General features: G+C 41.5%; 1 protein-coding gene across 3 annotated transcripts in view; it reads right to left on the bottom strand.

Annotated features, from left to right (window-relative positions):
- Positions 1–4,044: 4,044 nt before the first annotated feature.
- GALNT5 (polypeptide N-acetylgalactosaminyltransferase 5) overlaps positions 4,045–20,316 on the bottom strand; it is a 46,046-nt gene continuing 29,774 nt past the window's right edge. For 2 of the 3 annotated variants that reach the window (XM_089519989.1, XM_089519988.1), the window contains exons 8-10: positions 18,604–18,684; positions 12,789–12,950; positions 4,045–4,531 (exon numbers count right to left, since the gene is read on the bottom strand). In XM_089519989.1, coding sequence (XP_089376115.1) covers positions 4,391–4,531; positions 12,789–12,950; positions 18,604–18,684 — 384 coding nt within the window. In that variant the 3' untranslated portion in view covers positions 4,045–4,390. Of the gene's footprint in view, positions 4,532–6,288; positions 6,322–12,788; positions 12,951–18,603; positions 18,685–20,316 lie in introns of all 3 variants that reach the window. The other variant, XM_089519990.1, reaches the window with a different exon arrangement.

Below are 20,316 nucleotides of genomic sequence, written 5' to 3' on the forward strand. Positions count from 1 at the left end.
ACAAAGAAAACATGCACGTGCCTGTCTCTCTTTGTCCCTTTTCTGCAATCGTTGTTTCAATGTCTACTTGGCCCTTAGACTTTGCAACCCTGTTACCAAAACTTTCACACATTCCAAACATGGTAAATATTGCTATGGCACTGTTGCAAAATAGAGGGAAACCTGCCTATCTGTAAAAGATGTATAAATGCTAGGGAATCAGTAAATTGCTGTAAATGGTAGGCACCCTTTATCTGAAGTCATTTCAATACGCATCTCTGAACTAGAGGAAACCTTGGCTGAAAACTGCAGTCAGACATTCTTCTTGGAAAAATCAAGATGAAGAAATGTCCCGGGCTTCAGAAAAATGTCATCTTGATCAAAATGCAATTTGAACTTTTCAGGTAGAGTCAGCCCAAGCGAGTCTCATTTCTTCAAAAATGCCTCATTGCTACAATCTCTGCATGCTTCCTGATACAGCAATGTTTTTCATGCTAGAAGTCCAGGTGGCAAAAAGAAGGTGCTTTCTACAAAGTCAACACGAAAGCAAAGATGCTGCATAAATGTAGAATAAGAGCGCAGCTGGCATGATGGGGAATGCAATATGACTGTGACATATGGCTACTCCATGCCTGCTCAGTGAAATGATGGAATGGCAGGACACAGGACATAATGAAATTCAAGCTTCTGATAAAACATTCAGGCCGCAGACAATATCTGTTTAATTTTTCTGATTGTGACTGCAGGGTAACTATGGGAGGGGGAGAGAAATCAACAAGACAGGGGAGTGAAACTGACTGTGAAGTCTATTAGGCAAATCAATATTTTGGCAGGTTTGGCTTGTCAAACATTGTCAATGTTGAAAGGTGATGTGAGGGTAACATTATATGGAAGGTCTCTTGGACATAAAGCAGACTTGGAACACGCTGTAAATATTATGGGTGATGAAAACCTGGCTGTCATTTGAGCTTGCACTGTGAAAGAAGATCACAATTGTCAAACCTTTTGCTTCAGAACAGTCTGTCAGCCTTTGTGGATTATGAAGGGGCTAAATCCAACTTTAGTCCAATTCAACAGACCCATTAAAATGAGTGAGACCTGTTAGTTGCAACTACCCTAAGTTCCATTGATTTTAAGGGATATACTCTAAGCAGAATGAACACTAGATTTCACCCCATGGCTGTGTGACAGTTCTTCAGCAAATTAATTCTTCACTTATCAAGTGCCTGCACTTTGCAAGTGCCTGTCCAAATATAATTGCTGTCTATTGCCATCCAAGCAGCAAGCACACTGATGGTAATGCTTCAGAACGTAAGCTGTTGGAGGCTACAAACCACTGGCTCTTTTGGAAGTTAGAATTACTATTGTGGGAAGTTCTACAGTACCTTTCCATAGGAAGTGCTTGTGCAGTTTTCTGTGTAAGATTTCCCACATGGGGAGCAAGAACCATGGTCAATAGAGTTGAGAAAACCCATTGGTACTGACCACCGGGGTGGAAATTTAATGGGAATACAAAATTCAGGATCTTGCTTCCAGTTCTTACCACAGATCTGTTGTGTTTGCTATGTGTGGAAAAATGTGTAGGTTATCTAGGCAGCTCTAATTTCAGAAACCCGGCACATAAAATACTCTTTATTTCTGATTACCGTATTTTCCGGTGTACAAGACAACTTTTTAGCCCAGGAAAATCTTCCCCAAAGTCGGGGGTCATCTTGTGCACCGGAAAAAAAAAAAGCCAAGCCTGCCGGTGGGTCCTAAAGAGAGCCCACAGCGGCAAGCCTTCTCCTGAAGGCAAAGGAGCCGCATGGTGTGTCCCTTCCCTTTCCTTCCTCCCCTTTCTTCTTTCATCTCCTTCTTTCCTTCCTTCACCCTTCCCTTCCCTTCCTACCTTTCCTTTCCTCCCTTCTTCCTTCCCCTTCCTAGGTTTCTCTCTCTTTCTCCACCATTTCCTTCCTTCCCTCCCTTTCTTTTTCCCCTCCTTCCTTCTCTCCCAGACTCCCTCCCTCCTTCCTTCCCTTTTTCCTCCTTTTCTTCTCTTCCCTTCCTTCCTTGCTCCCTCCCCCCTCCCCCCTCCTGTCCTCCTTTTCCCGGGCGGTGGCATTCCTTTGGGGAGGGACGGCAGGAGGTCTTTCTACCTTTCCTCCTGACTCGGCTCAGTCCTTCCCAAGAGAAGGAGCAGAGGGTTTCCCGCACTCTGCCTCTCCTACTCCTCTTCCCTTCCCTTGTGTAGGATGGAGGCTTGTTGGGGGAAAGAAAGAGCTCCGGAGTCAGTTGGGAAGGAAGGACCCACTTTTTGGTGCCAGGCAAAAACACACTGCAGCAATAATGCAATCTGAGACTGCTTTAAGTGCTCTGGCTCAATGCTAAGGAATTCTGGGAAATTTAGTTTTGTGAGAGATTGAGCCTTCTCTGTCAGAGAGCTCTGGTGCCACAATAAACTCCATTTCCCAGGATTCTCAAGCACTGGGCCAAGGCAGTTAAAGTGCTCTCAAACTGGACTACTGCTGCCCTGTGTTTTGGACCTTTGTTTCTTTTCTTTGGCTAACTGGAGAGAAAAAGAAAAACAACAACTCTTGGCATGCAGAGAAACCAGCCAGGCTGCTCCTTAGGAGTCTGGCTGGAGGCTTTCTTTCTTTCTTTCTCACATGCCTCTTACAGTGTATCTACACCGTAGAAGTAGAATGCACCATCCACTTTAATTGTCGTGGCTCCATCCACAAAGAAGCATAGGATTTGTAGTTTTTATAAGTTTTATAAAACTACAAATCCTAGGATTCCAATAGGAGCCACTTGAACTGCCATGGCTCCATCCATACAGAATCCTTGGGATTTGTAGTTTGGACAGCCCCCCCTCCCACATTCTTTGGACAGAGAAGGCAAAAGACCTTATAAAACTACAAATCCTAGGATTCCAATAGGATGGAGCAGCGGCTCTTAAAGTGGCGTCAAACTGCATTAATTCTACATTGTAGATGCACCAAGAGGAAGGGCAGGAGGAATTGTTAAGGCGGGTGAAATAATGTTGTGTATGCTGTTATTTCAAAAGTGGAACACCCTCCTTCCTTGGAGTGTACTGGAGTCTCCTTCTTTGGAGGTCTTTAAGCAGAGGCTGGATGGCCATCTGTCAGGGATGCTTTGATTGTGATTTCCTGCATGGCAGAAGAAGGGGGTTGGACTGGATGGCCCTTGGGGTCTCTTCCAACTCTAGGGACATTATCAGAAGGCCACGCCAGTCCTAGAGAGCTTGCGGCTCCCCTGACTCGGGAGAAGGCAGACAGCTAGCTTGGGCCTTCCTCTTTCTCCTCCTCTTCCCCTCTTCCTCTTCTTCTTTCTCCTCCTCCTCCTCCCCTCTTCTTTTTCTCCTCCTCCTCCTCTACTTTTTCTTCCCCTCTTACTCTTATTCTTTCTCCACCTCCTCCTCTTCTTCCCCTCTTCTTCCTCCACTTCTTCTTTCCCTCTTCCTCCACCTCCTCTTCTTTTTATCCTCTTTTTCCTATTTTTCTTCTTCTTCCTCTTTTTCTTCTTTCTCCTTCTCCTTTTTTCTCCTCCCCCCTCTTTCTCCTCTGCCGCTGCTGCTACTGTTATTGTGTGCCTTCAGCTCCTTTCTGACTTATCATGGAAGAGAGGGGTGGTCTTATACGGTGAGTATATCCCAAACACTCTATTTTAAGTTGTAAAGTTGGGGGTCGTCTTATACACCTGGTCGTCTTATACACCGGAATATACGGCACTATAGTCTCAATATATTGGCTTGAGTGTCTCTTTAATTTCTCAGAAGTGTCAGTGGCGAGGGCTTTGCTTGCATGTTTTTAAAGATATTTTGAAGCCTTTGCTTTTCACCACAGAGTTAGACTTTTGCCCTGACCCTGAATGTAGAGGCCAAGTATTCACCTCATAGCCACCATCAATCCAATTTGACAGTTGTTGGCTCCTGTGCTCAGGCCATACATTTGAGAAGGTTTGAGATATATAAACCTACAAGGTTCCAAAGGTTAGTATTCTGATGCAAAGAGAGACAAAGAGAATTTCTATAGTTCCTCTTAAAAAACAGCAACAACTAAGCCCTGGTGTTTGATTTAATCTTTACCAGGTAAGCCACCATAGTTATAGCAGAAAAAAACTCTAGAATTGAGTCCTCTTTTCTGTCATGTTTTTCCTTGCCCCCCCTACCCTGCATAACACGCAAGAGGTGACACATCTATGTCTGGTGTCAGGCCACATTACATCAGCTGCACCCATGCCCCTTCTTCTGATCTGTCCATATGCTTCTTTTAAATGGACGAGTTTCAGCTGTGGTTTGGAAGTGAGCTGTCAGTTTTGCACTTGCTGCTATTACAAGTTTCACAGCTGTCATTCCTGGATTCATTGGATTACAAAGCAGCTCTTATGTCTGGTTTGTGAATCTTTCTCTTCAGTCAGTATAGTAATTTCCAAACTGCCACTTCTGATAAGGATTGGAAGAGGAACAAATGTTTGCCCTCAGGGCCTTCTGAGACTGATCCACTTCCAAACATGTGGCCCGTGGAAGATGTTCTAAGACAATGTGATCCATCTATGGAGAGAAAAAAAGAAGACACTGGAAATGTATTTTATGTACAGGTTTAATAAATTGCTACTGCTTTGGCAGTAAGGAAGGGAGAACAAATTATATCCTTTCTGGCTATCTCTGTTTAATATGTATAGTTCATTTATAAACTGAACAGGGGTTCTGGACAGTATCCAAAATGTCCACCTGTTCTCAGACCACAACTTTGTTATACCTTCTGTGCTGCATGGCTTATTAATTCTTTGAAAATGCAGAGAGTAGAAACTCTTGCTGTCTGAATAGTAATTATCATGCAAAGGAAATAATCCCAGATGGCATATGCAATATAGGATAATTTGTGGAAGGAAATCTTGGCTTTCCTATTGCATTATTTCTCAGCTGATGAAGTAGGACACTTACCATGATGAAAAGTAAGTTGGATAATTTATTAATCAAGCCCAAGTGCTGGGATACAAAATTTGAAAAAGCAGGGATTATATTCTGATTATTTTGCATTCTATCTTTTATATTCTCTATTATGACAATATCTGCATTGTTTTAAGGGATGACCCAGGTTTATTTTGAGAAATATGAGTTAATTATTACAAGTACTGAACCAAATGATTTTTTAAAAAACCCTTGAGATACACTGTAATTTATGTAAATTGTAATGATTACATCTTGAGATTTATGTTATAGGGAATGTTCAGAATTGTTGATGAAAATCTAAGGTGAATATTCTAAATGTCTGAAAACAAATGCATATTTTCCTCTCTTTTCAGATATAAACAAGTCAAAGCCTGAAGATCCCATTTGCGTAACTACTGTTATGCAGTGTCCACTGGTGTCATCGGTTAGATTTCAGACATTCACACAATATACTGCTTTTCCTGCACTACTGTACCATTTCTAGTAACCAATCTAGCATATATCTTGATGACTTACGGTAATATTTAGTGAAGACCTGCATGCATGCATAAACCAGTACAGATTCAACACACAAACACGACTCTTATTGATTTCAGATACAATGTTTTTCAGTAGGGTCAGTTTATATGTTCAAATGTTAGCCACCAAACATAGTACTCTGCTTTAGGCCTGGTTTGCTTATGCAGTTTCATTATTGCATCTCATTTTGCTCACTATTTCCCTAATTCTGATCCACTATACTAGCTTCTGTTTTCAAAAGGACCTCCAGATGCCTAGAGACACCTTCCCCCCACTCCAAATGCAGGTAAGTGAAACCATGGTTACTTGTTATTGGTCCTGTTGATATGGGATTGTGCTTTAAGCTGCTCATTCCTGCTAATGATTAGCATGGTGGGGAAAGAAAGCATGCATAATAAGGCCAGTCTACCTCTACTTAGAGTCCTCATTCATTAAGGCAAATGTCTGAATGGAACCAGTAATTCATCACAAATTGGTAGCCTTGGTAATTAGTTACATATGCTCTTTCAGAAGAAGAACATATAGTCCCACGGATGTATTTCCTACTGTGTTTTTAACTGAAATGTTCTTTGCTATTTGCATGCAACCCTGCGATGTGCATGGTTAATTTGAAGAGATATTAGCTTAAGTCAATATGCCAATTTTTCCTATCACAATGCTCAATCAAATAAAAAAATATATACGTAGTTGCCTATTTAGGGAAAACTGAAGACTAATTTATTTTTAGAAACAGCTGATACTAACAAATTCACATGATTTAGGACTGAAGAAATAATACAATTAAAACTTATGAGTATATATGAATAGGCTAACCAGAATGTGGGTACTGTACTTACTAAATGCAACATAATTCCCATCTATCTGCCATCCTGTAATTAAAGAAACTAGTGGTGAACATGAGAAATACAGGTACAGATCTCATCTCAGATAGTAAGCTCATTAGATAGCCCTGAATAGGTTTTACTCATAGACAAGCCTACCCACAAAATAGTTGTGAGACAAAACCAATGCAATCCTATGCATACCCACTCAGATGTAAGCTTTAACTAGAACTTATGTGCTAGAATCTAAACAAATGTGTATTCTCAGAGGTGAGGCAGCTCTGGATCTTCAGATATTGCTAGATTACAACTTTCAATATCCTTGACCACTGGCCACGCTAGATGGTGGATGAATACATAACCCATGGACACTTTACCAAGTTATCATGCAAGTACAGGAAGTAAACGGAGGGCATGGGATTGTGGTACATACCCAATATACCACAAATGGAAAACTGGCTGCATTAACAGAGCTTATGTATACAAAGATTCTGTACTCATAGGACTATTTGTGAAACTATGGACCTGCCTGTCCAGACACACCCTGTCAGTCTTTTGTAGTGCTGCCCAAAACTTACTACATGTCTTTTATAAGAGAAACCTGGACAACTTGGGTGTGACATACAAACTAGTGAAAAAGCAGTGCTTTGATTTAAGCTGATTTTCAAAGGGCTAAATGAAATTTCCTTTCTATTTTTCAGACCATATATTGGCCACCAAAGACTCATTGTTCATTAGAGCTGTATGGCTCACAATACACATGTACACCAAAGCTGCAGTGGTTCTCTGTATTCACACAAAACCTAAATGTAGCTCTGTTGGGTGTACGGGGAAAGCAGTCTTTTCAGATGCAGTACAACTGAATGAGAAGCTGTTATGTTCAAGCCCAGTTTAAATTAATTCAGGTACCATGAAATAATTATATATTGATGTTCATGTACAGTAACTGAGGCTTGTGCTTGGTGCCCTGTAATGACAGCGCAACAAAAATGAATGCCTCTTGCCTGTATTTTTGCATGCAGATATGTAACATGTGGATCTGCATTGTAAGACTATGCCCTGATAACCCTGCTCCAGCATCCACATTCATATTGAATGTCTGGAAAAGGGCACTCATGTGGGTAAATCTAGATGCATAAAGGTGCTGTATGTGACTGCACAATCACTGCTGTGTGGGTCATGCCTGCACAACTACAGAACATTTGTGGTGTGAAAGGCATATGCAAAGCTTGAAGCTCATGTCCTGACCCTAAAACACAGATATGCAGTCACACACACTGCCAAATTGGAATATCTAAAATAAACCCTGTAGCCCACAAGCCCATTGACACCATTTCCCATTGCTCTGTATTGTAAGAATTCATATTATTTTGTCTTCATTCAAATGCAGGGAGTTCTGATGAATTCTATATCTCTGCATTAACAGCAGACACTAATTAAACAATTACTGAAAATCTCAGCAAGTTTCGTGCTGCAGTTATGAAAACTAAGACCCGGTACAGACTCCCGGAAAGCGATGGTTTGGGGCTGATTTTAGAGCTCGGGAGTGCAGAGCATCCGCACACTCCCGAGCCCTACTGCACACCACTGGCGCCATGATGGTGTGGCCTCGTCCACATGGGGGCCGCCATGATGGCGTGAGCATGCTGCAGCACCCAAACTGTGCTGGCTGGAAGTGATGTGACCAGGGCGTGCAAGCACGCCAATTGTGCCCCTTCCAGGAAGCTGCTTTTGGCAGCTTGTTTTTGTTCCCAAGAGGGAGCACATCACTGCCACACCTTTTAGTTGCTGTGGCAACAATGCGGGGCAAAAACGGGTGGCACAGAAGTGCTCGTCTGTCAAGCCCCTAAGGCACAGGTACTGTAAAGTCAACCTGTTCTGTGCCTGTTCTATCATACTTTTTTGCTTTCTTACACTACTTCTGTTAAATCCACCTCTACTGAATTATGCATCGAATTGTTATGTGTTTATTTCAGTTTGAATTTTGTGACTTATTTCTCTGTCTTATGGTCTGTGGATAGGAATAAAATTAAAATTATTTATTAAAATGAAACATAAAATGTCTCCAATGTAAATTTGACTTCCTGATTTCCCCTAAAGAACAGACTGGCTTGTGGTTGATTTTTCTTCATCTTAAACAGTGCAAATAGAAGGTGGGCTGGCAGAGGACAGACATTACCTTTGGAGAAAATAAATCCATCTTTTGGTTTGACACGACAGCGATAACTTTAGGCTGCATTTCTCCCACAGGGCCAGTACTCTTTTCCTGTAGCATTTGAAGCTTTCATAAAAACTAATCTGATCTTTTACCTCAGTGGATAAAATTGTATAGCTCAAGCTTGCCGCCAGCTAAATCTCATAGAGGTGCAATCATCTGTGCCCAATTGTGCTGAACTAGGTATTATATTTTTGGGGTGGGTGGGTGGGGGAGGAAACACAACTTTCTTTATTGTGGCAGGGACCAATCTGTCTTAAGACCCAAAGTTCAGCAGTCGATCAAAGAACATCAATGGGACCTGACATGCTATCTGGTAACTTAAATGGCCAATCGTTTTTCATATGCTTTCACAAAACCTTGCAGCCACAGAAAGAAGCATTTTCATTTTTAAGAGGCTTTGCACTAAGATTGGTAAAAAGAAGGAATAAATGAAAGGGACCTCAGTATCAGGATTTTGTACAAGATTATCGATCAGATACTATAATTGTGATTACTTCCTTCCATTTCCCTTCACCTTGTACTGAAAAACTCTGCTAAAACACACACACACACACACACTCAGATGGAGAAAAAGCACTTTAAAATTTACCTTTGGCACTCCAATAATGTTTAGAAAAATCACTGAAGACTGGAAATGACTCTTTTCTAATACAAAGTTAAATATAGTCTTTAGACTGATTCTTCTAATATAGTCATTACATTGATTTTTTGACCAAGACAGTTTAGAGAAACTAGTTTTTATTGTTGAAGTGTTACAAATGAGTGTTTTATGGATAGCCTTCCAGAAAGATAAAGCTCCCTGAGAAACTGAAGCCCTAATGCATGGTAAAGCTTAGGGTTTATTAGGAAAAATCAATAAAAACAGTAGATGTATTTGGCCATTTTTTTTTTTTTAAAAAAGACTCTTCAGTGGCAAAACCACAATCCAACACAGAGTGCTTAGACCCAAGAGGGACCAATGGACGTAAGTATACCCATCTATGATATAAAGAACTGCTTCATACCGAGAGATCACAAAACTATCCCAGACAAACTACAATTTAGGGTCTGAGATTATGAGGGATTTCTAATACCTTTTTAAAACTAATTGTAAGTTTTTTAACTGTTAGAATGTGAGTTTGAATCCTGTTGCTAGTTCCAAATAGAGTAGATTTATTATATCAATGGGACTTATCAGATGTTGACTCGTCGTTCAACAACTGATTCAATGAGTCTGAGATATTTTGAGCTGACCAACAGGATTCCAGCCTATGTTTTTATGCACATACACACATCACACAATTCTAAGAATTAGGCAAAACTTGAATTTTAGGACAAATGCATTAGAGAAGCATCATAATCTTAGAATCTAAACTATAATGTACTTAATTTACAGATGTTACACACACACACACACACAGACACAGACACACAGCGTGTTTGAGTGTAAGGACTAGGACTCTGAAGATTAGTGCTCCACTTTGGCCACCTCCATCCCCGAGCCATTCAGAGAACACAGACTGTGGATTTATAATCCAGAAAGATTGATTCTACTGAAGATTGGGGTCAATTCCCTGTCTGGTGGGTGACCTTTTGGTGAGTCACACAATCTCAGCCCCAGAAAACCCTGTGATAAATTTGCCTTAGGGTTGCCACAAGTTAGAAATGACTTTAAGGCACACAACAACAACAACAACAGAGAGATATGTACATTAAAAAAATAGCAATACTGTGGATCCACTGATAAAAATCAGTCTATTCTACCATGCCCTGTTGTTACTGGAGTGATTTTCCAGCATCTCAAACTGGTGCATTTATCTTCACTTTGAGATTTCAACTGGAGACACCCAGGATTGAATTGAGGATATTTTCCCTCCACATCACAGATGAGCAACTGAAGCAGATTTAGATGCTAATTTTCTGCCCCTGGAACTTTGTGAGGACTGCATAGATTTCTAAAATGCTTCCCCTTCCCAAATAGGGGACTGCAACCTAATTAAAAGATGAACTGTAACTTCTAGGGGCATTGTCTTTTTCCAGGAGCAAGAAAAAGGTAAGTACAGAGAGTTGGAAGGGTCAAGTGTCAAATAAGCACCCTTGGGTGGTGCCACATACAGTCCCAGTGCTTTACTTTGGCTACCTTCATTCCTGAGCTATTCAGAGAACACAGATTGTGGTTTTATAATCCAGAAAGGTTGATTCTACTGTACAATGGTATTGATCTAAATTTAAATGCTTTTGTTGTTGTTAATTACTGTCAAGTTGACTTCAACGTATGACAACCCTATGAAGAAGAAACCTCCAAGTCACCCTGTCATCAACAATTCTGCTCAGGTACAGCAAACTGAGTGTTGCGTCTTCATTGACTGAAGTTATTAACCCTTAACACAGTTTTTCTCTTTTCCTATTCTACCTCACCAAAATATCATTATTGGAGCTTTGGAGCCAGGATACGGGATAGAGGTGGGAATTGTCACATGTGTTTTTATGTATATTTCAGTGAGCTGTAATCCTGTCTCGATCCATCTGGGAGAGGCGGGAAATATAAATAAACTATTATATTATTATTATTAAGTGCTGCCATTCACTGCCCGCCATCAGTGCAGGTCCAAGCTGGGTTCCAGATGCACTCTGCCTGCACTTTTTAAAAGTTGGAAGCTCCATTGTCTCTTCTATTGAGTCATGTCTTCTCATGATATGACCAAAGTACAACAGTCTCAGTTTAGTCATCTTGGCTTTTAAGGACAGTTCATGCTTGATTTGCTCTAAGACCCATTTGCTTGTCTTTTTGACAGTTCATGGTATCCACAGTACTCTCCTCCAGCACAACATTTCAAATGAGTTTATTTTCTTCATATCAGTTTGCTTCATTGTCCAGCTCTCACAACCATACACACATAGGAAATCACTTCAGAGGTATCCACTGCATTTCTTCCTCATTGTTTTCTGACAGCAAGGGAAAATAATTTCACTTTGTTTGGTTTCCAGTAATTAAATTGTTCCTCTAAATCCCTGCTGGCCTCTTCGGTTTGCCTTTGAGTTGAACTCTTTTTTTCCCCATTCAAGTTCTGTCTGTGTTTGATTTGTCCCTGTTCTTTATTGCTGCATTCAGTTTTTTAAGTGGTCTCAACTTGTTTGAATTGTACCCTCCAATATATGTTTGTAATGATCTGTGACACTTTAAGTGTCCTAATCCAGGAACAACAAGAACCATCAGAACAGCCACCACAATTTCACCTATCCACTGAACTAAATGGAGAATGATACATACAAACCAGGAAAGTAATACCACTAAGGAGATATTGCTTCTGATGCTGTTTGCATGGCTGCTCATTTTGTCTCATTATCTGTATCATGTTTGCATGGCTGCTCCTTTTGACTCATTATCTGTATCATGAGAGCCAGTGTGATGTAGTGGTTTGAACATTGGATTGCTATTCTGGAGACCAGGGTTCAAATCCCTGCTCAGACACAGAAACCCAGCGGGTAACCCTGGGCTAGTCACACTCTCTCAGCTTCAGAGGAAGGCAACGGCAAACCACTCGAGAAATTTTGCCAAGAAAACCCTGTGATAGGCTCACTTCAGAGTCACCATAAGTCAGAAATGACTTGGAGGCACACAATGTGTCTCATGGTCAATGCAGAAAGTTAAGAAGTTTAGCCTATTTCACTCCCAAGTGAAGAATTTACAAAAATTCCATAAACCAACTGTCCTTCACAAGCACCTCACTGGAAACATAAGAGCTTCAGATACACATCTACAAGCCAGCTTTTACAATCTCCCTGATTCTCAGCTATCAAAATCATAGTTTGGAGACACCTGGAAGTTCAAACATTTGAACTTGTTACTTGAGAACAAATGTAATGTAATTATTACAGTGTCAGACTACGAGTTAATAAGTTCAAATCTACACAACCTCAAAGCTCCCTGGATGACTCTGGGACAGATTTTATCTTTCAGCCTAGTGTTTGCTTGTTTATTGAATTTCTATCCTACCTTTCTCCTGAGATGAGATTCATGTGTTCCCCACAGGCTTATTGTTAGGATAAAAAGGGTGGGATGATGGCCATGTGCCCCACCCTAGACTCCTTTCAGGACAAGCAAGATAAATTAAAAATGAAACAAATATTCACAATTACCTGCTAATCATAAAATATAGTGAAAAGTATTGCATACAGAAACCATTTCTTTGCATGAATGAGGAGTGTCTGGTATTGCGATAAAAATGGAAATGATGTAAAAGGCTTCCATTGTTTTGCACCATTTCCAGTTTAGCCACAGTAAGGTGGGGGAATCATTTACAAATGCTACACTTACGAGTTCTGGATGAAAAGCCACTAGTGATTTATGCAACCATTTCAGGGTATTGTTTCTTTTATCACAAGGATGCAGGCCCAGTGTCCCTTTTGTATCAGTTGGTGCTATACAGGACTCTCCATGCTGGATCAGTCTCAGCCATGTGTAGTTGAATTTTTGGTTCTGCACAAAAGAAAAAACTTGTTACATACTATACTTTGGTTGCTGGCAATGAGACTTAGGGCCGAAACAAATGGTCCTAAAGGGGCAGCTTGATGCTGCCCCTTTGAATGCTGGGTTGACGCCGCCCCTTTGAATGCTCCAACCTGGATTTTTTCCAGCACAAAAAGAAGCTGCAAAATGCCACTCCTTTTTGAGCCAGCAAAAAGCTGGCTTTTCTTCCACCACCATGGCTTTGCAGCTGTCCTGCGGTGTGTGGCATATAAATGCTGTGTTGCCGGAGTGCTGCAAAGCTGCCCACCGTATGGTCAAGGGGGTGGCATCAGAGTGTGCAGCATCTAAACATTGCACTCTGATGCTGCCCCCAAGCCAGCGCAAAGGGGCTGTCTTTCATCTCTTAATCCGCACTCCCTGGCTTTTAAATGATAAAAACTATATGGTCAAACAACAAGCAATACTGCACATCTATCCAGAAACCCCACTGAATTCCATGGGAGATATGCCCACAATATTGTATACAGGTTTAAAGCCTAAGGCTGCTCTTATACTGAGAATGTATGCTCATGTACCCTGAGTTAACATGACTGTATGTGCTTTAACATTTATTGCACAAGGAAGTATTCAGTACCTCCCTTCTTCTCTTTTCTAGCAAGGCAGCTTTGTGTGGTCAGTGTATACTTCCAAGACATTTAGTTACTAGGAAGGGTAGAGGCAACTATTTAATAGCTGAAATAGGGCAGGGGCTTCCTCAATAGCCTCCAGCTGAAATTCTGTAGGTGGGGAAGGGGAGAAGCAGCTGTTGCCCTCCTGTAGCTCCCTACAAATCATGTTGGATTATAGCACTTCTCAGCCTTTTGGCTAAGAACAAGCATAGAGCAGGGACCATCATAAACTTGGAAATAATTCCATCTTTCTTTTGTGGTATGTAACTGTTGGGACAGATTAGTGATCACCTGGTTGTGATCTAAGAGAAAAAATATATTTTTGGTCTCCTTAGTATGCTCTTTTTCTTTTAAAATATGTTGTAACATATTTAATCTATCCTAAAAATGAAATTTGTTTTGTGTTTACTATTTATATATTATCATATTATTTTTTATTTGCAATTGCATTCTTTGAATTTCATATGTATTATTTATTGTTTCTATGATAAACTGTATTCTTAAGTATTCTTTAATAAAAGGATTGTTACACAGCAATTATTATATTGTTAGATTACCTAAGAGTGCTTTTTAAAAAGACTGTCATGAGTAAGGACTGTGCCTATTTGCAACCAATTGGAATCATGCTTACTGATTATTTAGCCCAGTGGTCCCCAATCTTTTCTATGGACATTTTCACATGGCCAAAAGTGACGGGAACACAGCAGGATGCTTCCATCACTACTGCACAAAGATTTTCAGATGACGACACATGACATCGCCATAATTCTGTCATTATCCCGTGAGTAAAGAGTAATTCTAGAGCTGCTATTCATTCATGGGTCTTACTTTTTATTTGTGGATAATGATGCAATTATGGTGACATTGTACAATGTAATCTGATAATCTTCACGCAATTGCACAATAGCAATGGAAGCATCCCACTATGCTCCTGTCACTTTTAGCTGTGTTAAAATCTCCTATGCCCTACACCCAAGGAAATGTCTGATTAATGTTTGCACCTCCACAAAAGGTATATCACTTTTAAAGATGAAGAGATAAAAAAACTAAAGATGAAGAGATCTAATTTTAATTTTTAACCACAAATAGATCCACATATAATACTGTAAGTGAACAAATCAAACTTAATAAAATAAGCTTTTAACTCATAACATAAAATGCAAATCTAACGTGAGCAATTAGATTTTAATTTATTTGGGGGAAAATGAGTGACAACTCATGACTCATCACTCAAGGACATAAGCCACTCTTTGCCACATCCCCTACATTTCCACCTTGAATCCCCTAGGAATGTAGGCACCCCAAGTTGGGAACCCCTGGTTTAGCCCATGAATTCTAAAGAGACTGGCTCAATGGCATTTTCATAGCCCTTTACACTAAGCCTTTTACTTGCTGTAAAGCTTTATAAGCTCTGGTTTATATCAACCCTACAAATATCCACAGTGCTCATCATTTTCCTTACTGTCTTTTAATTACCACTGCTGGCTAATCTATTCAGACTTATTTTGTAAGTTGCCATCCGGGCACTAGTCTTCCTACTAATCCCCTAAGAAGTAGATGGAGCTGCTGAGATTCTTCTCTAGGTCTTGGGATACAAACTGGCCCATTCTGGGATACTGACTTCCAGAGTAAGGAAAAAAAAATATATATCTTTGGTTTGTTGTTGTTGTTTTTTGTACTACAACTTACAGAATCCTCCAGCCAACAATTTCAGTGGCCATGGGGGGTTGGGAGATTTCTAGAGCTCTAGTCTAAAGAAAAGTAACTTTCCCCAACTCTGCTTTTTTTCAGCTCTGCTCTTCTCTGGTTGAATACTAGAATTATTGTTCTCACTGGTTGCTATTGCAAATAACCTGGTCCTCATTTTTAGCTGCACCACTACAAAGTGCCACAGGTCATGTATGCTTTCACAAGGACTAAAGGTAGCAACAGCCATGCAGTGGATCCACCAAAACTTTAACAAAGTTCCCATATTCAGTGCTTGCTTGAGACGCTGGCATTTAGAAGGCCACACGATGCCTTTCAGATGCAAGACAGTGAGGTGGACTGCATAAGACTTTGGGGAGGTAATGGGAAGCTGTTACTCACTTAAAAAAAAAGTGGGGGATACCTGCAGTTGTTTAACAAGGTCTGCACATTCACAAGATTATATCATTCTAGCCAATTCAGTCTGTATTTCCCTCAAAAATTATTTCTCTTTCCTTATAGGAAGATTGGCCTCTTAACCCCAGAAGCCACACTGAATTTCAAGATATCGGGGGCTGTACTATACTGGTGGAAGGGGCCAAAGCCAAATAGCTGGAATCAAAATACCATCCTGTTTTTGCATAAAGCCCTTATTTCCACTAACCTAGCTTTCAAGAGAGACATGGTAATCTTTTAGAACAGGAGAAATTCCTGTGCAAAAACAGGGAAATCACCAAATGATATCATGGGACAACTGGGGAAACCGAGAGGGCTCGACTGGTATGCTAGGAGAGTTGGACTTAGAGCCAGGGCTGATGGTTCTCCTGCCCTGCATCTTACAATAGTGCCAATATAGATTTTTCTTTTCTTACAGCAGTATCTGTACAGAAGTTAGAAAACTCCAACAACAACCAATCAAAAATGAATTATAGGTTTGAAACAAACATATACTGAAACAAGTAACCCAGAAAGAAGTTATAATGAACAGCTACCATTATTCTGAGAGCTCTGGGAAGGTTTTTGTCATCCTGAAGACAAAGCAAGATATCACAGGAGTCTTTTTCACATGACACAGTTGTAGCACTATGAATCCATATCAACTGCTATGACTGCATTCTATAGAATCTTGGGATTTGTAGATTGGCAAGAGCTCTCTAGTCAGAGGGAATCCTAACTACTACACCAAACCACAAATCCCACCATTCCATAGGATGCAGCCATGGCGGTTCAAATGGTATCAAAGTGCTATAATTGTGTAGTGTGAAAATGACCAGGGAGTTTATTGCACAGGCCCTGGAACGGGCGTTACAAAAGAGGGCATGATGGGAACGGAAGGCGACATAGAATGCAATTTACTGCACAGGAGAATGCCGCTACCGGAAGTTCTCACTGCGTTCCGGCTACGTCCCAGAGGGGGCGATTTTCAGGAATGCTTCTAAATAGTTTCTGAAAATCGCCTCCTGGGGAACGCATCCAGATCGCAATGAGAACTTCTGGCCGCAGTAAACTATGTTCTATGCTGCCTTCCATTCCCATCACACCCTCTTTTGTAACTCCCAGGATTGATAAGCTCCCAGGATTCTAGGCATGTAAGCAATGTAACAATAGCTACTTTAAAAGTACTACTATCACATCCTGGATGGACAGTACTCAGTCTTTTGTTGCTCACACCTGTAACAAATTGAGAAGAATATTACCTTCTATCTGATAACTTCTGCCTGATAACCTCTCCAGCCAACTGGTATTGAATCACTCTTACTGTCAAGAAGTTCCTTTGAATGTTCAATTGAAATCTACTATCCTGAAACTTCAGATCATTAGACTTGGTCTTACCTTCTGGGTAAGACCCCTCCTCTCTGTGACAGCCCTTGAGGTATTTAAAGAGTGCCATCATGTCACCCCTCAGTCTTCTCCTCACCAGGCTGAACATGCCCAGCCCCTTCAACCTTTCTTTATATGCTTTGATTTCCATACCTGTTATCATCTAATTGCCCTTCTCTGAACTTATTCTAACTTATCTAAATCCTTCTTAAAATGAGGGGCCTTATAATTGAATGCAGTATTCTAAAAGAACCCTGACCAGTGCAGAATACAGTGGGACAATTATTTTCTTCAACTTGGAAACTATGCTTCTATTAATGCAGGCTAAAATAGAAGTCACCTTCTTTGCTGCAGCATCACACTGCTGGCTCAAGTTCAATTTATAATCAACAATAATCCTAAAGTCCTTTTGCATGTAGAACTGCTGAACCATGTATTGCCCATCCTATACCTGTGCATTTGGTTTTTGTGGCCTAAATGTAAAAATTTGCATTTGGCTTAATCTTCTGGTTTATCTTGGTCCTTTTGAATTAATTTCCTACTTTCCCATGTATTAGAGACCTTTCCCAGTTTTGTGTCATTTGCAAACTTTTATTGTTTGGGGTATTAAAAAGTGTACTTTTTTAGAGGCCAAATAGAGAAGTTGAATGGTGCGTGTGCCACACCACATGTCATGCAAGAGCCCCATTATTTTCAATGGGGCTTGAGCATATGCACTATTTGCCTTACGCAGAGGAGTCTGGATCGCCGCGTAAGGCAAGGGTGCACTGTATATAACTGGAGGATGCAAATATAAAGTGAGTGGCAAGGACTCTGAAGAACTACATCCAGAGTTGCACTGTGATCTGTGCACAAAATGGTAACTAGTGTCAAGGTAACTACTGGGAGGAGAGTTCTTTTATGGTTCCTGAAAGCTGGAGATGGTGAAGACGTTGGGCACTCCCCCCTACAGAGGGCACTACCCAATGTCAATGATTGGCAACTTCACTGCATGCTGGAGCATAAATCCCTCCCTGTAGTGGCTCCACTTTTTAGACACTAATCACTCATGCCTTGTTTTTAGGAAGGACTGTTTTTCCTAGAGTGGACTGTACATATGAGCCACCTTAAAACAAGGCATTCACCACCACACACATTGTTTACATATAAAAAAGGTGGAGGTATTGCCACTACTACACTGTGGCATCAAAGGCAGAGGCAGAGGGGTAATAGACTGGGAGGGTCCAATACCACCCATCCACCCACCCAACCCCAGTCTGTGGCTATTGCCCAGTGCTGCTGCTGTCCATGCTTTTTGGTATTATACCCCACAGTATCCTAAAAATGGTGGGAGGGAAGCCTACAGGTAAAACCCTACCCACTTTGTGTAGGGCTGGTCTGTGTTCTCTATATTGGCCTTTCAAACAGATATTTTAAGATATTTGTTTGAACAATCCCATTTAGTTTCTAACATGCAGAATCCAAAGGAAACCCAAGGACATTCTTACCTTGTTGTTAACATCACAAGTTTCAAAAGCCAGACTTGATTGATTCACAGTAATGCATTTAGCCAAGGCAATATTAATAATCTATAACAAATAAACAATTGAAGCAAAAATTTAGAAAAGTGGCTTCTAAGTAGGCATAAAATCCCATTATGTAGATCACATAAAACACCTAGGCATACATCGGCTTAAAACACTATTGACATGATACAGCAAGAACATTTCAAAACCATTCGATTTCTTAGTTACTGGTTATTGTCATCTCTAAGCATTAACTATGAAATCATAATATAAAATTTGTTGTTGTTGTGTGTCTTCAAGTCGTTTCTGACTTATGGCGACTGTAAGGTGACCAGATCATGGTATGGTTTTGGCAAGATTTTTCCAGAAGAGGTTTGACATTGTCTTCCCCTGAGGCTGGGTACTGGTTCCCCTGGGTACTCATTTTAGCGACCTCAGAAGGATGCAAGTCTGAGTCGAGCTTGAACTCTTCACTGGTATTGTGAGTGAGTGGCTGAAGTACAGGCATTTAACCACTGTGCCACCAGGGCTCCTTATTGTATGTTGTATTGCAATTCCCATCATCCTTCCCTATTGGGAGTGCTGTCTAGGGCATATTGGATTTTCAGGTTAATGTTTGGTGGGAGTTATCCACTCCTGCTCTACAGTAAAGAGGTCTGTCTGCCTGCCTGCCTGCCTGCCTTCTTCTTCTGTCAGAACAGGAAAGCTACTATGAGTAAGGCGAAGTAAACAGGAAATATAGGTGTTGTACAGACCGGTGAAAGCACCGGCCTGCATAATTACTAGAGTTGCCTCGGAGCGCTGCTTATATACGCCCCGCAACCCTAGTACGTAATCTGTATGTCAAAATGGCAACACCCAGTACACATGGGCGCCGCCATTTTGACGTGGCGGATGCTTAGCGTCCGCACGTCCCAGCGACATTGTGACACTGCAAGTGCGACATTGGCGCATTGCAGCGTCACAATGGCGCCACATAAAGAACCCAATTTTTAAGGGTTCTTTTTGGCGCATTACAGACCGCCCGTTTGGGGCGGCCTGTAGGCGCTCCTTTCCCCGTCGGATTGGGGCCTCAGCTGCCAGAATGGCAGCCTCCGAGGCCCCGATCCGCCACTTTCCAGGCCGCTTCCCCGCGGCCTGGAAAGGGGTGTCCTTGGGGCTTCATGCCCCAAGGACACCTGACGGCGGCGGGGAGGAAGAGAAAGGGGCCCTTTTTTCTTTGCGTCCCTGGCCAGCGACGCAAACCGTGGAAGGAGCTCCGTTTCAGAGCTCCTTCATGTGCTGCAGAAAGGGCGCTCTATGCGCCCTCACACGGCGCAAAGACGTCACGTTCGTGCCGCCCCGTTTGGAGGCGGCGCGTTAATGACGTAATGGCGGCCCTATGTGGAATGGGCGCCATTTTGTACGTCCTGGGGACGTATTGGGGTTAGGTGCGTGCGTAAGGCACGCACTCTGCCTAACTCTAGTACGTCCCCAGGACGTACTTTATGCCCGTTTGTAACGGGCCTTTTTGCTCAGTGGGGAAGCCCTGAGGTCTGGAGGCTGCAGCTTACCCGCAGAGCAAACTAGGGTGGCGGGAGACTGCCCGCTTTGGGCAGTCTATTTCCCGCCATAGATAGTGGTTGAATCCTAAATTCTTCTTTATATACCGCTTCATATCGCCTAAGCAGTGTCTAAGTGGTTTACAACTGTAAG

Source organism: Sceloporus occidentalis, unplaced genomic scaffold (genome assembly GCF_023333645.1).
Source record: "Sceloporus occidentalis isolate IW3139 unplaced genomic scaffold, rSceOcc1.0.p SCAF_4, whole genome shotgun sequence".
Taxonomy (NCBI): domain Eukaryota; kingdom Metazoa; phylum Chordata; class Lepidosauria; order Squamata; family Phrynosomatidae; genus Sceloporus; species Sceloporus occidentalis.